Source organism: Trichechus manatus, unplaced genomic scaffold, assembly GCF_000243295.1.
Source record: "Trichechus manatus latirostris isolate Lorelei unplaced genomic scaffold, TriManLat1.0 scaffold00012, whole genome shotgun sequence".
Lineage (NCBI taxonomy): Eukaryota > Metazoa > Chordata > Mammalia > Sirenia > Trichechidae > Trichechus > Trichechus manatus.
In genome coordinates, this window is record NW_004443948.1 from 14,306,751 (window position 1) to 14,323,308 (window position 16,558).

The 16,558-nt window shown below is 34.8% G+C and overlaps 1 protein-coding gene across 1 annotated transcript in view; it reads right to left on the minus strand.

The window, feature by feature from the left end:
* The window catches only part of ROBO2 (roundabout guidance receptor 2), a 591,630-nt gene that overhangs the window by 134,880 nt on the left and 440,192 nt on the right, over positions 1-16,558 (minus strand). Inside the window, exons 5-6 of the mRNA XM_023726649.1 lie at positions 5,026-5,153; positions 437-448 (exon numbers count right to left, since the gene is read on the minus strand). Coding sequence (XP_023582417.1) covers positions 437-448; positions 5,026-5,153 — 140 coding nt within the window. The remainder of the gene's footprint in view (positions 1-436; positions 449-5,025; positions 5,154-16,558) is intronic.

Below are 16,558 nucleotides of genomic sequence, written 5' to 3' on the forward strand. Positions count from 1 at the left end.
AACAAGTACACAGCAGTTAAAAATACCCCTAAAAAACCTGGAACTCAGAGCAGCTTATATTAAAAGAGGTACATGAGTAATAGGGTTTCTTAATTTAGTTCTTAAATTAGTTAACTAATATCAAACATAAATAATAACATTATTTTATACATACAAGAAAAAAAGAGTTCTATTTCCTTCTTAAGAAAATTATATTAATCATTAACATATTCTTTTACATGAAAAATGTTACCTACACATAGCTAGGTAGCAAGATCACTCCAAATTGTTTACCAAAATGATGAAAAGATCAGAAGCAACTTTTACAACCAACAGTCCCTCAAGTAATATTTAACATCGATGAATAAATATATTTCATTCCGTCAAATCCTGCAATGCATGAGTTATGAAGCATTGTACAAAGCCATGCTAAATGGATAGAAGGATGGTTACTTACCAACAGGGCGAGCTGTAGACATTACAATGGTGTGGTGAGAACATAAAAAAGAAATTAAAAGAAAAAGAAAATTATCAGAATGCATGATGAGGAATGTTACATTTAAGTATGGGCAATAGAATGATTTCTAGTGTCACAAATTCAAGTATGAACAGGATGTCTGTGTTTGATAAATTAAAACTTATCAAGATAATTCTAAGAAGTAGTTATTTGCATCCTGGGGTTGACTGTAAGCAATCTATGAGATATTTTCAGTAATGTCTCATCATCCTCACTTACTGTAGTTACTATTTCAAAGAGCTACTTAGGGTTAAAAAGCTTTGTATTACCCCTAAGATAAGAACCTGATGAATATAGCTATTCAAGTCACAGACTAGCAAATGTCATGTCAATAAAAGAAGGCCTCACTGTCTGATTTAAATAGCAATTGGATTTTGAGCATGGTTAGTGAGAACCATTACAAGGACTACAGAAAAGCCCCTGACGCTGCCTTTCAGCCAGTAATAAGTTAAGATCACATCACTTTTCATCCGTGGACAGTGTGGATGAAAATATAACAAATAGGTTGGAACATCCTTAGAGATTTCAACTCAGTAGCTCCATAACTACTGTTAAGCTTTTCCGTTTTTGGCAGAGGGCAGAGGAGGGAAGAAAACAATGATTGACAAGTTGATTCTAGTTCATACTGAGAATAGCTTTTAAACTGCTGCTTCAACAAATTATTATTATTTTTATTATAGCATAACTTTCAATCACTAAAATCAGTAGTAACAGGCTGTGCCAATTATTAAAGGACAGAAATTGTAAGAGGCATACATAGGCTTAATAATACTTTTTAAAAAGAATAACACCAAATAAATTTAGGTAGTAAACCATTCGCTATAAAAGCAATATAAAAGCAATGGGCAAATATTGTCAAACATAGGGTCCCATTATTCAAACGGAAAAGAAATATATTTAGTAGCATTTAAACTTTAACAAAATTTTACATTCAAAAATACAAATTTATTTGAAAACACATCTTTTCACTCATATTCCAGTCAACATAATTCTACTGCATATGTAACGAGACTCTAGAATTTATAGGTCATTTTTTGCTGATGATGTCTCCTTGGGTATGGAGACATAGATACAGCCATTAAAAACATATGTATTGGCGTCCAGTCACTCAATGAATACATCATGATACTAGTTGTGTGCAATCTCTAAAAATAATACTAGAGTTGCCTTCATATGAGATTCATGGTATATAATATTATTCACAATTCAAAGGAGAGGATTAAGATAATTCAAAGACAATTATAGCAGCAGTATCAAAATTCTGGCATAGTGAAACTCTAGTGTGTCCCACAGTAGACAGTGGGTTTACCATAGCAAGAGAAAAAGGGAAGAAATAAGATGCTGCAGTACAATTTATTTCCTTTGGGGAGGAGGGCATAAAAAGAACAACCTAGAGCAAGGCAACAGGCTAATATAAAGTTGTATCATTGTTTTGATGAGATACGTCTTTCAATTTTGCCAATGGCCAGAGGAAAAAACTTTGTCTTTCATTTTTGCATCTGTGCGTTTTTAGCCGCCACCTCAAGCTGAATTTCAAAAATATTTCCTTTGGGGTAAGGGGAGGCATTTTGATTGTGTGTTTTTTAAGAGAGATAATTAAGAAACCCTGGTGAGAAATAATGCCTTAAAGAAATAAACTATATTTCTCTTTCACTTTACTTAGTATAATTCCAAAAAATTAAACCTTTTTTGCCCTGGAAGGAAGGTAGTTTTTCCAGTGGTTTTTATTTATGCAAAACCAACTTATGCAACTTAAAAATGGGCAGGGGGATTGTGTCTACAAATACGTAGTTTGTGTTGTTTAAATCATTTTGTGGTCATTTAGAACGGAAATTATTTGATTAAAATATAAATGCTAAGAGGTTTATTGTTAGCTAGCATTATTTCTTTGTACTTTCACATTTGTTAAGTCAGCAAACGGTAGCTACTTGCTGTTAAATTTCATTGTATAGTCTATTTTCATCATATTTTTGAAAAGAAAAACAGCTGAATAGATTTCTGTGTCAGATTTTGATTATAAAACTTTATTATCCTTTCCCCAATTGGCTAAAGTGAATATCGTGATAATATTTTAGCAGAAACATCACAATGAAACTTCTTGTCTTTGTGAGATCCCAATATTTCTTTCTGGAAAAAAAGTGAGCAGGTCGATGTTTTTTAAAATCAGCATATTAAACTAAACTGTATCCCTGCATTTAATGGTTGAACATGGAAGTGGCCCCTGGGGTCAACTGACCCTGTTCTAATAAAACAATTCAGAGAAGTGCTGACCATTTCATTTATGAGCACGGAAAAATCAGCCCAGAAAAAAATAAGAGTCATAGATAATAACTTTTTTTTCCCGTTAATAACCTCTAGGCATGAGAAATCTCAACTGCTTTTGCCAATGGTGAAAAATATTTTGAACAATATTTTACTTCACATTATGTTGCATTATGGAGTTTTTTTCCCCCCTTAACCTTGTTTCTTAGGTTTCAGTCTTAGATGAGTGATAATTACATATCATAGTGATTAACCTCTAATCCATTCATAGGACACAGATTAGTGAAGAGGCAAAGTAAGGTTTGCTGATTAAAAAGAAAAAATCCTATTAAAAATAAACAAGTTTCTCTATTAACATGCTTTCTTAAATGAAAAGTTAAACCGGAAACTTTCAGCAAATTATGAAACCAATTAGCTGGGTAAGAACTTAAACAGACCACTTCAAGTCTCCTTCATCCAAGCATTCATGTATAAAAGAAACCCTGCTGCTTCTACCAACAAACACGTCCTCATATTTTCTCACCATTTGTTTTGTCAGCAAATAGTTTTTAAATGGAGCATTTCCTGGTCAGTTGTTTATTTATTTTTCCATTCACTTCAGGAAAATAAAATAAACTTTGGGGATAATCTGGTCAAGTAAATTGTTTTTGCAAAGGGCTGTCGAGTTAAAAACATGTATTATCTGGAGAGAGATATATATAATCATTACCTAGAGAGAGTGTAGATTAAATATAGCAAAGAGTGTCCCCTGGCTTATGTAGGCTATCAGCATTTCGATCATATACCATCAGAATATATATAGTTACATGATTGTTATATGATCACGTACCTTATGAACTGTTAACTGATAATAAGTAAACGTGTGTTTTAAGCAATTGGCTTGTCAATTTTGTCCAAATTTGCCTTGTGTCTAAGTTCACACCAGAACGTCTGAAGGAGAACAAATGGATTAAGTGGAATAGGAATTGAGCTATTGAAAAGTACGGAAAGTGCCAACAATTGTTCAGGTATCCACTGTGCCTGTCTCATAATAATTGCCTGGAGGAAGTTGAGTTTTTTTTTTGTTTGTTTGTTTTGTTTTGTTTTTAAAGATTTAAAGCCCAAATTGTAGATCTGGCAAGAACAAACAAAAAACACATTTCTCATCAGTTAGAGGACCAGCCTAAGGATACCTGACACATTTCTTGCAACTGTTGTAAGCCTCTAATCCCTTCTCCTGATCTTATGAAATCCTCTGGAAGCAAAGCTGCACAAGGGTAAGAGGTACAACTAACTAGGGTGGGATGTAACTGAGGCCTGGATTAAAGTATGCAACCAACCTCCTTTCCATTAAGGATGGTAGGAGGAAGCATCAGCTAAGATAGAAGGAAGCTTGAAAGGCTGAGCAGGGCGTGTGCTTGCCTATCTCTGTTTGAAATCATGTGAGTGTAACGATGCCACAGGTAATGTCTATTTGGCAAGAGTAAGTGTAGCTATCTCCATGGTACTACCTGGTACCTTGGACTATTTAATTTACCTCACGTAGATAAACATGTTCCACCACTAAGGCGGTTAATTCATTCTAGTGCACTCTGTGGATAAGCTCTATAGTAATGTTTTCTTTCATTTATAAGCAATTCCAGTGACTGTATAAACAAACATTATTCCAAAACTGAGAAAGTGCTTGACACCCAGAAAGTGAAAGTTATTACAAGCGGAGCACTGACTACTTCAATTATTTAAGGCCAATGAACTTCACAAATCACTCTCTAAATCAGATTATCTCAATGCCAGAGTACTTTTCACCTTTGGAGGCAATGTTAGTATTTTTTCAAATTGCTTTTTTGAATGCTGAAATTTAAAAAAAAAAGGATTTCAAAACAATACTATACTAGTATAAAGTGACAAACTAAGGAACAGAAAATTTAGAGGACCTTGGAAACTGGTGACATTTAAAAGCAGTAAATAATTGAGAGCAATGGAAGAATAAAAAAAAAAGTGTAAATAATTTGCTTTTTTCTTAAGATTTGTTTTAAACAATAAAAACTATTTACTTTAAACCAAAAACTACTGTTTATTAAATAAAAATTAATTCCTTCAAATTACAGTCCTTTCAAATTCAAATTTGAGAGTAACTTTATTTCAATTAATGATAGGTCACAAAATCTGGGTATTTTTATATAATAATAAAACAGTGAAAGCTGGTACTTTGATTGTGAGTTCACTTACCAATTTAACCAAATATTAATCTTCTGGTTCACTTATTTTTGACATCTTAAGGCACTTACCTCTGACTGTGAGGGTAGCAGAGGCTTCCACTTTTCCAACCCGATTCTCGGCAATACACATATAGGTGCCTTCATCTGTACTCACTGCCTTCTTAATTCTCAGCGTGTAATCATCTTTGATGTCATATCTGTATAGGAAATAACTGCTTGTATTCAATATTGCTTGTTATATTTAAATTATAATACTAAACATTTATCTTCACTTTGCTCTATTAATACTATTGTTTCTTTAAAACAAACAAAACACACACACACGCATCACACATAAAATATTCAGCCGTAAACTGCAGTTACTATGTTCACTTAAAAACATTTTTAATAAGACCATTAATTTCACATATTATCTCCAGGCACTTGGTTTTTGCATATATATATATACAGTCTTGTCATTTCAAAACTATCAAAGGCATTATTAGCACTTCTATCTTTATTTGATAGTTCTTAACTAGGAAAATAGTACACATTTCAGTTTCTCAGTGAGGTGTATTCCATAATTTTTAAGTTACAGTGTGTTCAATAAAATGATTTTGTTAGGCATTTTGAATATAAGAACAGAAATATATTAAAGGAGAAAATCTTTGGTAAAAATAAATAAGAGTGGGTAATGATTTTTTTTTTTAATTAGCAATACTACCTCTAGAAGCATCAACATACCTTGGAGCAATTTTTGGTCACACGCATTCTCACCTCGCTCACATGCACGCATATTCTCACTTACATTTTTAAACTAATAAACCAATGGACGAGATCAGAAAAATTTCTACAATTTTAGTGCGTATTTACTTTGGTATTTGCATAAGATGTGTTTATTGGATTATAAAACAATAACGATTACACAAACAAAATAATGAAGGTATTTTATTTTCAATCTTTTTGTAGCTGATCTTTCCTTTTGATTTTCAGTGCTACCTAACTCCAGTCCTTATTCCAACCCCAAGTTTCTACAAAAATTTCTGATTGCTTACCTCTTCCTCTACATACAAAGAGCTAGATCAGCATTCCCCAAATATTACTTTAATTGGCTCTACATGCTTAAAAATTAGCTATGACTTTCTATTGCTTTCGAGAGAGAAACAAGTTTTTTTAAGCTTGCATTTGTCTACCATAATCAGGCTTCTTCCACTTGCAGCTTTATATAAAAAGAGTAATAGATAGAGCTTAATTTTACTAAGGCTAGGACACAGACCTAATAATCCAAAACCAAACTCCGCTGCCTTCGAGTTGATTCTGACTCAGTGACCCTACAGGACATAGTAGAGCTGCCCCATAGGCCTTCCAATGCTGTAATCTTTATGGAAGCAGACTGCCACATCTTTCTCCTATTAAGTGGCTGGTAGGTTCGAACTGTCAACCTTCTGGTTAGCAGCTGAGAGCTTAAACACTGTGGCACCAGGGCTCCTTTTGACCTAATAATAGTACAGTTTTATAGACCATCAAATGACAAAAATCAACGTCTATGAAACATTCATGACAACTGGACTTAACCCATGGTCCTTCATTCTCCAATTATGAGGGTTACTTTCTATTTGCATGCTTTAGGTTAAATTTTTGCAAACTGAAAATGTCATAAGTAGTTAGAAAAGCCTTACCAACTACTCTTGTTTGAATTTCATTACTATCCCAGAAAATATAACCACCCCACCCCTTGAAACTTATTGCTACACCAATCATTATACACTTGCTTAAGTTTTAAATTCCTGTCAATTTTGATAAAGGAGGTATTTATGGCTGCATTACTCTCATTGCTGTATCTGCAGGTCCCAAAACAGAGCTTCACATCAACATCATAACCAAGTGGCAAAGAGCACAGACTTAGGAGCCAAACAGCCACACTTGTAATCCTGGTATCTGCCTCTTCCATGACCTGTAACATTAGGCCTGATGTTTAAATTCTCTAGGTCTCAATTTCCTTATTAGAAAAATGGGACCAATAATAGTACCTATCTCATAGAGTGTGAGCTTTAAATGAGGTATCGTATATATAAACTGTTTGAAACTGGCATACAGAAAGCATAATATATGTTAGATATTTTTATCACATCTGGCAGGAGCCATGAGTGGGAGTCAACTCAGGGCCAACGGGTTTGGGTTTTTGTTTTTTATTTTGGTTTAGTAGGAGCCCAGTAGATATTGTTGAATACGTAATGAATGCCTTGTTTCCTGCCAATACGAAGGTCAACCAAATGTGAAAGACTGGAAGCCTTCAAATTTTCAACAATTATGCTGGGTGCACAGGTGTGCCATAATCTCTCTCACCATCTCCCTACATATGAACCGACATAATAGGTACAAATGGACACAGAGTAAAGTCTGTGCCAAAGGGGCTACGATTGCCTTCTGAAGAAACCGAGAACTCTGTTAAGCTACCTTAGTGGGGCTAAAGGTGAAAGGAATACTCTTGGTGACAGTATATCTAGAATAGTCATCAGAACACACCCTAAACGGGCAATGAATTGCCCATTGCCATAAGTGGCCTTTCACTTTTATCACCCTTTTTCCCTACTTGCTCTCCACACATGCTGTTTGGCATGTCGACATGGGTGTCCCGTAATACATCAACCATGAGGGAGAGGGGCTCCAGCATTCCTCTTCCACGCTGCAGAGTGGGCCACACTTGGATGCAGTCTTAAGATCCCACCCTGGAACAGGAGACTAACTTTGAGGAATCTTGGTTGATGAGGATGTTTGCTGTTCCACTCATCCGTATCCTGTTTATTCTGTAATAAATGCCTGTTGACCTCACCATTAGAACAGTGTCTCATCTGTGCTCTGCTCCAAATGGGCTTCACTAAGAACTTATGAATAGGGCACATTGCAGCTTACCAACTGGGACATTCAAAAGACTATATTTATATTTTAGGGCAAGTACTGGGCTAAGAAGCATAGAAAAGTAAGAATTCACAGAACCACTCTCACCTTGGCTTTGTCAATTAAAAAACACACAAAATAATGATTTTGATGATGGCTTCAGAAAATTTGTTGGTGATACAATTAATGTCTAACAAAAATATTTCCTACAGTTTTCCTATGTTTTTCATGGAATGCTTAGTTCTAAGATACAAACATGGAATACAAAAGTAACATATTTTCCAGACATTTCTAATTGATCTAAAAAAAAATTGAATTCAGTTACACTTTGCTATCAGTTCTTGTGTGACTTTAGGAAAGGCCTTCATTACTCTCTAACTCAGTTTTATCAAAAGCTTAAAAGAGGGGAAGATAAACTTGATGGTCTATAAAGTCCTTTTCTGGATTAAAACATATGTGAAATCATGATACTAAGTTAACAGAGGCTCATTCAAGTGGAATGATTTGCTCCAAGTCATTTAACTTCTAAAGACAAAAACCAGGATTTAAACCTTGGATCTTGAATTAAAACATGGCACTTTGCCCACTCTGTGTGAACTCCCTTCTGCAGTAAAATGTTAGTTTAAATCTAAATGCTAACTTAAGACGTATAAGACACATAACTCTCTACATAATTTGGATAGAAATATAATTTCACATTGAATAATCATTTAGTTGTACATTTCTAAAAAAATGTTCCTTCATGTTTTAGAAATTCATTATATAGGTGACAACACCTACGATAAATACAATATGAAAGCCACGTCTTATGACCGTCTTCTCTTTTTTAAGTGAGTTTTTTTTGGTTGTTGTAGTTTGATTGGTTGGTTAACTAAGGGATACAAGTAATTGTGCATTCTATTCCTATGCCTGTAAATTTTGTTTCCACAAGAAAAATAAAAATCAAACGTCCCTTGGGAAGAATAAATTGATTTAATCTTAGCTAGTAAAATACAAAACAAAACAAAACCAATACCATGCCATTACAAGTAAATACTAAATCTCTCTCTCTCTCTCTCACTCTCATATAGATAGATATAAGCAGTAAAGCCTGCGAAAGTTAGGACCTGTGTAAGGCAGAAACCTGTCAAAGAAGGAAAACTCAAATATATTCCACCAAAACAGGCAATAGAAAAGTGGTAAAACTCACGCTGTCAAAGGTGGAAAACTTGGGAGACCCGGAAAAACAAGGCAGTCCTGTTGACTTCTGGCTCTCACAAGTTTCACTGTATATATATTTAGCTGTAGAACAGCGTTTCAAATATAGGTTGTAAAAATATACAAAAAGACAATAGTTTGATGGTATGGAGAATCCTAGTTAGAATACTTACAGGATTTCAGCTAGGTACAGAGTGCATGTACCCAAGACCTGAACTCAGTTCCAGTGAGACAGGTGTCTCTGGAGTAGGATGGGTTTTTTCTAATAATTCTTAACAACTTTGCATATAGAATGTCTAACATTGTTCCTTGGAATTAGCAGATACTCATTTAACATTGTCTCATTTCCATTTCCCATTGAAGATCACACTGAAATTTGGGAGGATTATAATAAAGGAAATAAACTATTTTATTTAAGAAGTATGTATGTGTCTCCTATGTGTCAGATACTGCACTGAATGTTGGGGATACGTGTCTTCACAGGACTCAGAGTCTAGTGAAATGATTTTCAGCTGGCTTGGATAAGGTCAACCTCTCCATGAGAGTAGTTCAGAACTACCTCTGGGGCTTTTTTCAACCTAAAACACACATTTCTCCAACCCCAAGTTTTACTAAAAGGAGCCTTGGTAGCACAATGGTTAAGCACTTGGCTGTTAACCAAAAGGTCAGCGGTTCGAACCCACCAGTAGCTCTGCAGGAGAATGACGTGGCAGTCTGCTTCAGTAAAGGTTACAGCCTAGGAAACCCTATCGGGCTGTTCTACTCTGTCCTATAGGGTTGATCTGAGCTGGAATTCAACTCAACGGCAATGTTTTCATTTTGTTTTTTGTAGGGTTTGCTAGGCACGTATTGTTCAGAGCCATGCCCTAATTTCCCCCAATTAGCAATAATTGCTACAATACACTAGTCCTTCTATGTTCCATGCATAGGAGTGTGATTGTGAATATTTTCAGCATTATGGATTTATATCAAAATACTTTAAACCCATAAAAAATGATTGACCCTCTAAGTTAAAAGAAACCTTTACAAGTTTATCTACTGGAATCATCCATCAACACTTAACATTCGGTCTGTAAAATGCAACCAACCATTCTTCCAACCTATTCCTATGGTGAGTGGCCCATTCCAACTTTGAACATCTTTGATGACTAGAAAATCTTTGATATGTGATAACACACAACATTTCTTCCTGATGTTTCTTGTAATGGTACTACTTCTTATGCCAACCAGAAAAGTACACTCTCTTTCCTACAAGACAACCTTTTGAACTTTGGGTTTCTTATTAATTATCTCATCTTTAGGTCAACTATTCCAAATAACAACAATCCATATACTGGAATAGCAGTTACGTAATCTAAGGGTTTTAAGGAGATTTTAGAGCATCAATACAAATCCACCAGTTTATAAATCTAATTCTGATTATGTCATTTCACTGTTTGAAACTATCTAATGGCTTCCCATTCAGTCACTTAGAATAAATCTATTTCTTTCTGCTCTTTAAGGCTTTAAATAATCTGGCTCTTGCCTCCCTCTTCAACTTCATGTTCACTCTGTTTTATCCATACAGCCCTTCCTTTGGTTGCCAAGATAACTAGCTAGTCCCCACTGTGTCTTTGTACTACTGCTGCAAGTTCATGAAATGCTCTTCCTCTACATGTTCCATGACCGATCCTTATTGATTTATGGCAGAACCCAAATATCCTCCACTCAAAGATGCCTTCTCTGCCCAAACAATGCAAACTAACTCTCTGCCCACAGATCCAGTTACTTTTTAAAAATTACCTTTATTATTTTTTATTCTTTGTTTTCATATTTGTTACTTTTAATACTTTTTATTTTCTTCAATGCACTTATCTTTACCAAATTTTTTGATTCCTTGTTTATTTTCTTCCTCATTTCCAAGAGCATGAGAACAAGGACTGGTTCTCTCTTGTTCTAAACTATATCCCCCAAATTCTAATAAATGTCTGAGACCTTGGAGATACTTAATGAATGCTTACTGAATGAATGATGAACCACCCAACAAATCACTGAGATCCCTCTGTACTTCTTTTATAGCATGATTACTAGTGAAATAATTATATGCAGAGCTGAAAGACTAAGCAATTAAAATATGCCACTCTGTTACATCAAGAAGCACAGTAATGTTATTATGTTTATACACCAGTAGTTAGCTCTGAAATGTGGGTTAAACTGAGATCAACATAATACTACAAAGTAAGAACTCAGGAATATGTAATACCTACTGCTAATAGATGTAGAGATAGAGCTAAAATAAAAAAGCTAACAAATCCTGACGGAAATCTAGACATTAGGTTTACATATTATCACTAATGAATTTTCTTCTCTAAATTAATTAATTAATTGTCTTCCTTATTCACTGTCCAGCTTTCTCATGCATATGAGGCCATTGAAAACACCATGGCTTGGGTCAGGTACACCTTAGTCCTCAAGATGACATCTTTGCTTTTCAACACTTTAAAGAGATTTTTTGCAGCAGATTTGTCCAATGCAATGCATCGTTTGATTTCTTGACTGCTGCTTCTACGTGCATTGATTGTGGATCCAAGTAAAATGAAATCCTTTACAACTTCAATATTTTCTCCATTTATCATGATGTTGCTTATTGGTCCAGTTGCACAGTGTTCTCAAACATACTCTTTCATTTATCCTCATCACGAATCTTGTAGATAAGGAGGAAATTTATAATTTCCCTTGTTTTAAAAGTTATAAAATTTGGACATATAAAGTTCAACCTGAAAGTAAATCATATCTCCTGTTCTTAAACATTTATAATCGTATAGTACAGTGGAATCTGTGATATTATGTTCTGTTTTACTCCCTGTTTCTCAAGAAAGGAATTACATGAATAAAAGCTGAAATGGTGAGATAGATGGATTAGAACTCTTTACGTGTAAAAATAATCAAATATAATAGTTAAACTAGAAAATCATGAGTGAATATGGAATTATTCAAAATACCAATATATAAGGAGAATATCTGAAGCCTAAATGAAATATTTTTAGTATAAGAGGGGAAAACCTATTTTATTATGCAATAATAAGAAAATACCTGGGAATTGGTTATTCCAGGAAACAAGAAGATGATAAATCATGAAATTATTGGAATAGTTGCCATTATTTACAATTTTGACTTTCAAATTTGGATTTTTCAAACTAAAGTCTTACTCCAAGGCACTTATTTCTCATTCACCACACAGCTTACTGTGTGGTATAAGGTCTAAAACAAGGTCAGATATTACGTGCTGCCTTTGACATCTGAAAGTGGAAGAGCCTCAAATGGTCTAGCTGCAAGCTCCCCTCCCCTTTTTGCTTCCTCAGATGAGGTGTCCTAGCAAACAACCCTCTTTATAAAGGAGACCAGGTGTGTTGTAGTTGAGTTCTGACTTATAGCAACCCCATGTGACAGAGAACTGCACCATATGGTTTTCTAGGCTGTAATCTTTAGGGAAGCAGATCGCCAGTCTTTCTGCCACAGAGGCAGAGTTGCTGGGTGAGTTCAAATGGCCAAACTTTCGGTTAGCGGCCAAGCACTTAATCAGTGCACCACCAGGGCTCTGCCAGCCCCAGAATTCTTCAAACAAGCCAATCACATCCTTCTTTGGGAACCAAGGAGCACATCACCCTCTTGAGACTATAAAGCCCGCCTCCCACAGAGCTGGTCGTTTACTCTATTCCGGAGTGGATCATTCCTACTACGGGCCCTGTGTGGCATTTGGTGTCCTCTTCCCTGGATCTGTGAGTACATGTGATTAATAAACTGCTGCTGATATCCTGTCTAGTGTTGGGTGTCTTGTGTTCAGCCATCCACATAACTCCAATGCAGGAATCCCTTCCTTACCAAGTGACAATGACCACTGTACAACTGAAGGCACTAATATTCCTTCCAGCATCACAGAACCACTCTACCAAACTCTAGCCTGAAACTTGAGAGTACCCACAACAAACTGAGGACACAACCATATCATGATACCCTTTCTGAATTTCCACACTAAGAAATAGCTGAGGCCAGAGAAATGATAGAACTAAAATCGTGATTAGGTTACAGACCTTACCTGCAAAAGCCACTATGGAAACTCAAGAAATATGAGGATTGGTTTTAGAAACAAAAATAGGTCTAACTTTAAAACCAAGCAAGTAAAATATTTGGCTTGTTATTAATTTCACATTTAGGCAATCTGAGGCAAAACATGACAAAGTTCCTTTCCCAAGGCCACATGTTGAGGCAGTCAGAGTCAAGCAGAAAGTTCTCATGAGTTATCTCCTACCAGTGTCTGCCTTCTCCAGGCAGTCACACTTTCTCTGAGACAATAATTTGCTTCCTAAAACTACATATTTCACAAGCAATTAGGTGTCAAATATTTCCACAGGTCCAATAAACGTGGCCTTATTTCTTGTATTTCTTTCTGGATAAATTGGTGCATGTCTAATAATAATCTCGCTGATGCTTTCTACCATTAAATAGGCTAATTGGAGGAAATGTTCATTTTTCCCTTGAAAACAAATATTGGCTGAGCAATACAAAAAAAAAAAAAAGAATAATTCTTTACGGTTTAAGAGATCTTTATAGTTTACAACAGGGTTTAACATGATTGTACAACAATAAATAAACTAGACAAGATGCCTATTTTAAACACTATTTTACAGAAGACAATGTTCAGATTTTTGTCTCAAATTACAATGGAAACCAATGTCCTCTTCAGCAAGTATGTTTACTTTTCTAATACAGAGTAATGCCTCTCCCCTCCATCTGATGTGTGTTTATTGGCCTGTGTGCATGTGCATTTGGGCATATGTATATTTCTATATCTGCAAGTTTGGGTTCAGAGCTTCAAAAACTCCAGACAGTAACTTTATCAACATTTTTCTCAATATTATTCAAAAAGCAACAGTAACCTCAGGAGGTTCTAAATGGGTTTAAAGACATATACAAGCTTTAAAATTATTCTTTTATTGAACAATCTAAGACACTAAAATTTTACCCTTAATTTCTGTTTAGCCTTCTTTAAATAACCAAGAATCAATTTCAAACATCTAGCGCATACTCGGGTATAAAACAGCTGTTTTTTAATATGGTGTAATATTATATATGAACAACATGTAGTGGTATCATCTAATTTTAACCAAAAACAAGAAGCAAAAAAGAAACAGATGAAAAAACATTACCGGTAAGGAAATTCTAATAGAAATTGGGTGATTTTGATTGTGAGACCTGCCAGTCCCTGACTTGTATGAATGCAGTCATTGTTGCCAGGTTTGATTAATGACAGTTGTACAATTGTGTGCTGACAGTCTCTACCATAAAGATACTTTTTTTTTTTTTTTCCCTGATATGAAACACTGCTGAAAAAATGCAACCCAATCAGATCTGGCCCCCGGACAACATGTGCTATCACCACTGTACCGTGAATTGAGATTGATTGGTAACCAGCTGTGACAAAATGGGAAAAGAAGCTCTGGTTTTTTGTTTTTTGTTTTTTTCTTTTCTTCTCAAGGGAAAAAAAAAAGGAAACTGAATTGTGTCAAAACCATTACCATCTGTTCAGTTAAATAATAAACAAAACAAAATAAATTTATTTTAATACTTAAAACAACAGTTTCTATGCAAGGTTCTGTTTGCATGTGATCTTATATTTCATGAGGAATCCTGAAAGGGCTTCATAAGAGAAAATAGATTATTCATCTTTTTAGAAACTGAGTACAACATTCTAAAATCACTTCCAATTTTTTTTAAAAAAATCTATTTTTCATAAAGTTCTCTCATAGCTAGTGGGAATATTTTCTATAAATCTAAGTTTACCTTTGAAAATATCAAACCAGACTTTTAAAAATTGACAATGTTTTATAACATAACTACTTTTCATACATTAACTCGTTCTTTACTGTCCTCAATGTATGCTAAGTCTCAGGGGTAGGAATTTCCTGGCTTTTATAAATATAGTTCAGATAATTTAGTAACCTCCAAGTGTTCCACAAGAGCTATAAAAAGAGAAGAGAATGAAGACAAACAGACTACAATTTCTGTTACAAACCAAAATTTTGTCATGCTCAGTTCAAGCCTATGCATCGTATGATGTCTTTGGATTTCTTGAGGGTTCTACGCTAATAAAACTTCCTGAATCACCATTCACATCACAAAAGCAGCTCTGTTTTGCACTGAAGGAAATTTATTTCCTCAATATTTTTAGTTTTTTAAATCACCTACTACTTCTTATTATAATATTTCTGGCTCCAATTCTAGAACAAGTGTTTTGAGTTAGCACTTAAGATTTTATTGCTCATCTGCTTTATTAATCATTACCTTGGCCAATAGTAAAAACCATGAATTGAACCAGGAAACACTTCATGTCTATACAAGTAAAGCTTTCTTTCCTTTTAGGGAGGTATGAAAAGTTTGTTTTCAATTTTCAAAATATTTGCACTCGATGCAAATAGCTGTTATGTGGAGCCTGGGAGTTTACCCTACAACTTTTACACTCTTTCTGGGGAGAGGGGGAAGTCTTCAATAGTCTGTAATAATGAGTATCCCATTGGTTCCGTATTTCAATAAAAATTTAACTATGGACTTTCATATGTGAGCGTCACACAGTCTATCCTCCTACTTTCAACACAGGAATTTTAGGATAAAAACCACTCATTTAACTTATAGAATCACTCATCGCTTACTAAGACACATCCCTCAACTAATCTGTACTACTGTAATCTGTCATGAACATGGAGATACAGCCACTTAGAACTCAAGTGATGGTGTTTTTCAATTACTCACAGAAGTGTATTTCATATACCACAACTTTTATCCAAGGCACTCTTCTATAAAACCTATACTTTCTTGGAAAAATTTAAATCTTTGGCTCTTTTCTCTGTTACAGTTGAAAAACCAGGAAAAGTTGCTCAATTTTCCTAAAATAACTCCTGTGCTCATCATGTTTAAATAAACTCCTTCCATAGACAGTGCTTGAAGCTGTTATTAAAACTCATCTAAGCACTTTCTGGGAATGTAAAGATTTTCTAAAGCTATAATATTTAAGATATATCCTTGAGACATACTGCAAGCTCCTTAAATCGTATTGGAAGTCTTGGCACACCAAAATGAGCAAAATAGGCCACTATTGCACTAGCAGAGGTAGACTGTGTGCAGTTTTCAACACGCTATAGTTGAACCCAGGTCACCCTCCCGTTTTTATCTATAATTATAATACAGGCTAATGTTTACAGTTTGGGTGAAGTGAATCTTTCAGTGAAGTAAACCATTCAGGGATCATCAGGTTGTAAGAAATATCTGGGCAGGGCACCTAGGAGAAGTATGAAAGTAATGAAAATTTCTGTAACATTTATTGGAAAAGGAAAGGGAACAAAAAACTCGGGAGATTAGATTTGTAGGAAAATAGTAAGAGGCAAGTTTATCTCCCTTAAAGAGAACTTGCTGTTCGGTTCTGGAAGCCTCTACTGAAAGCCAAAATAAAACTTGAAATACAACAGAATTCCTACTCTGAATTAACTAACCAAAA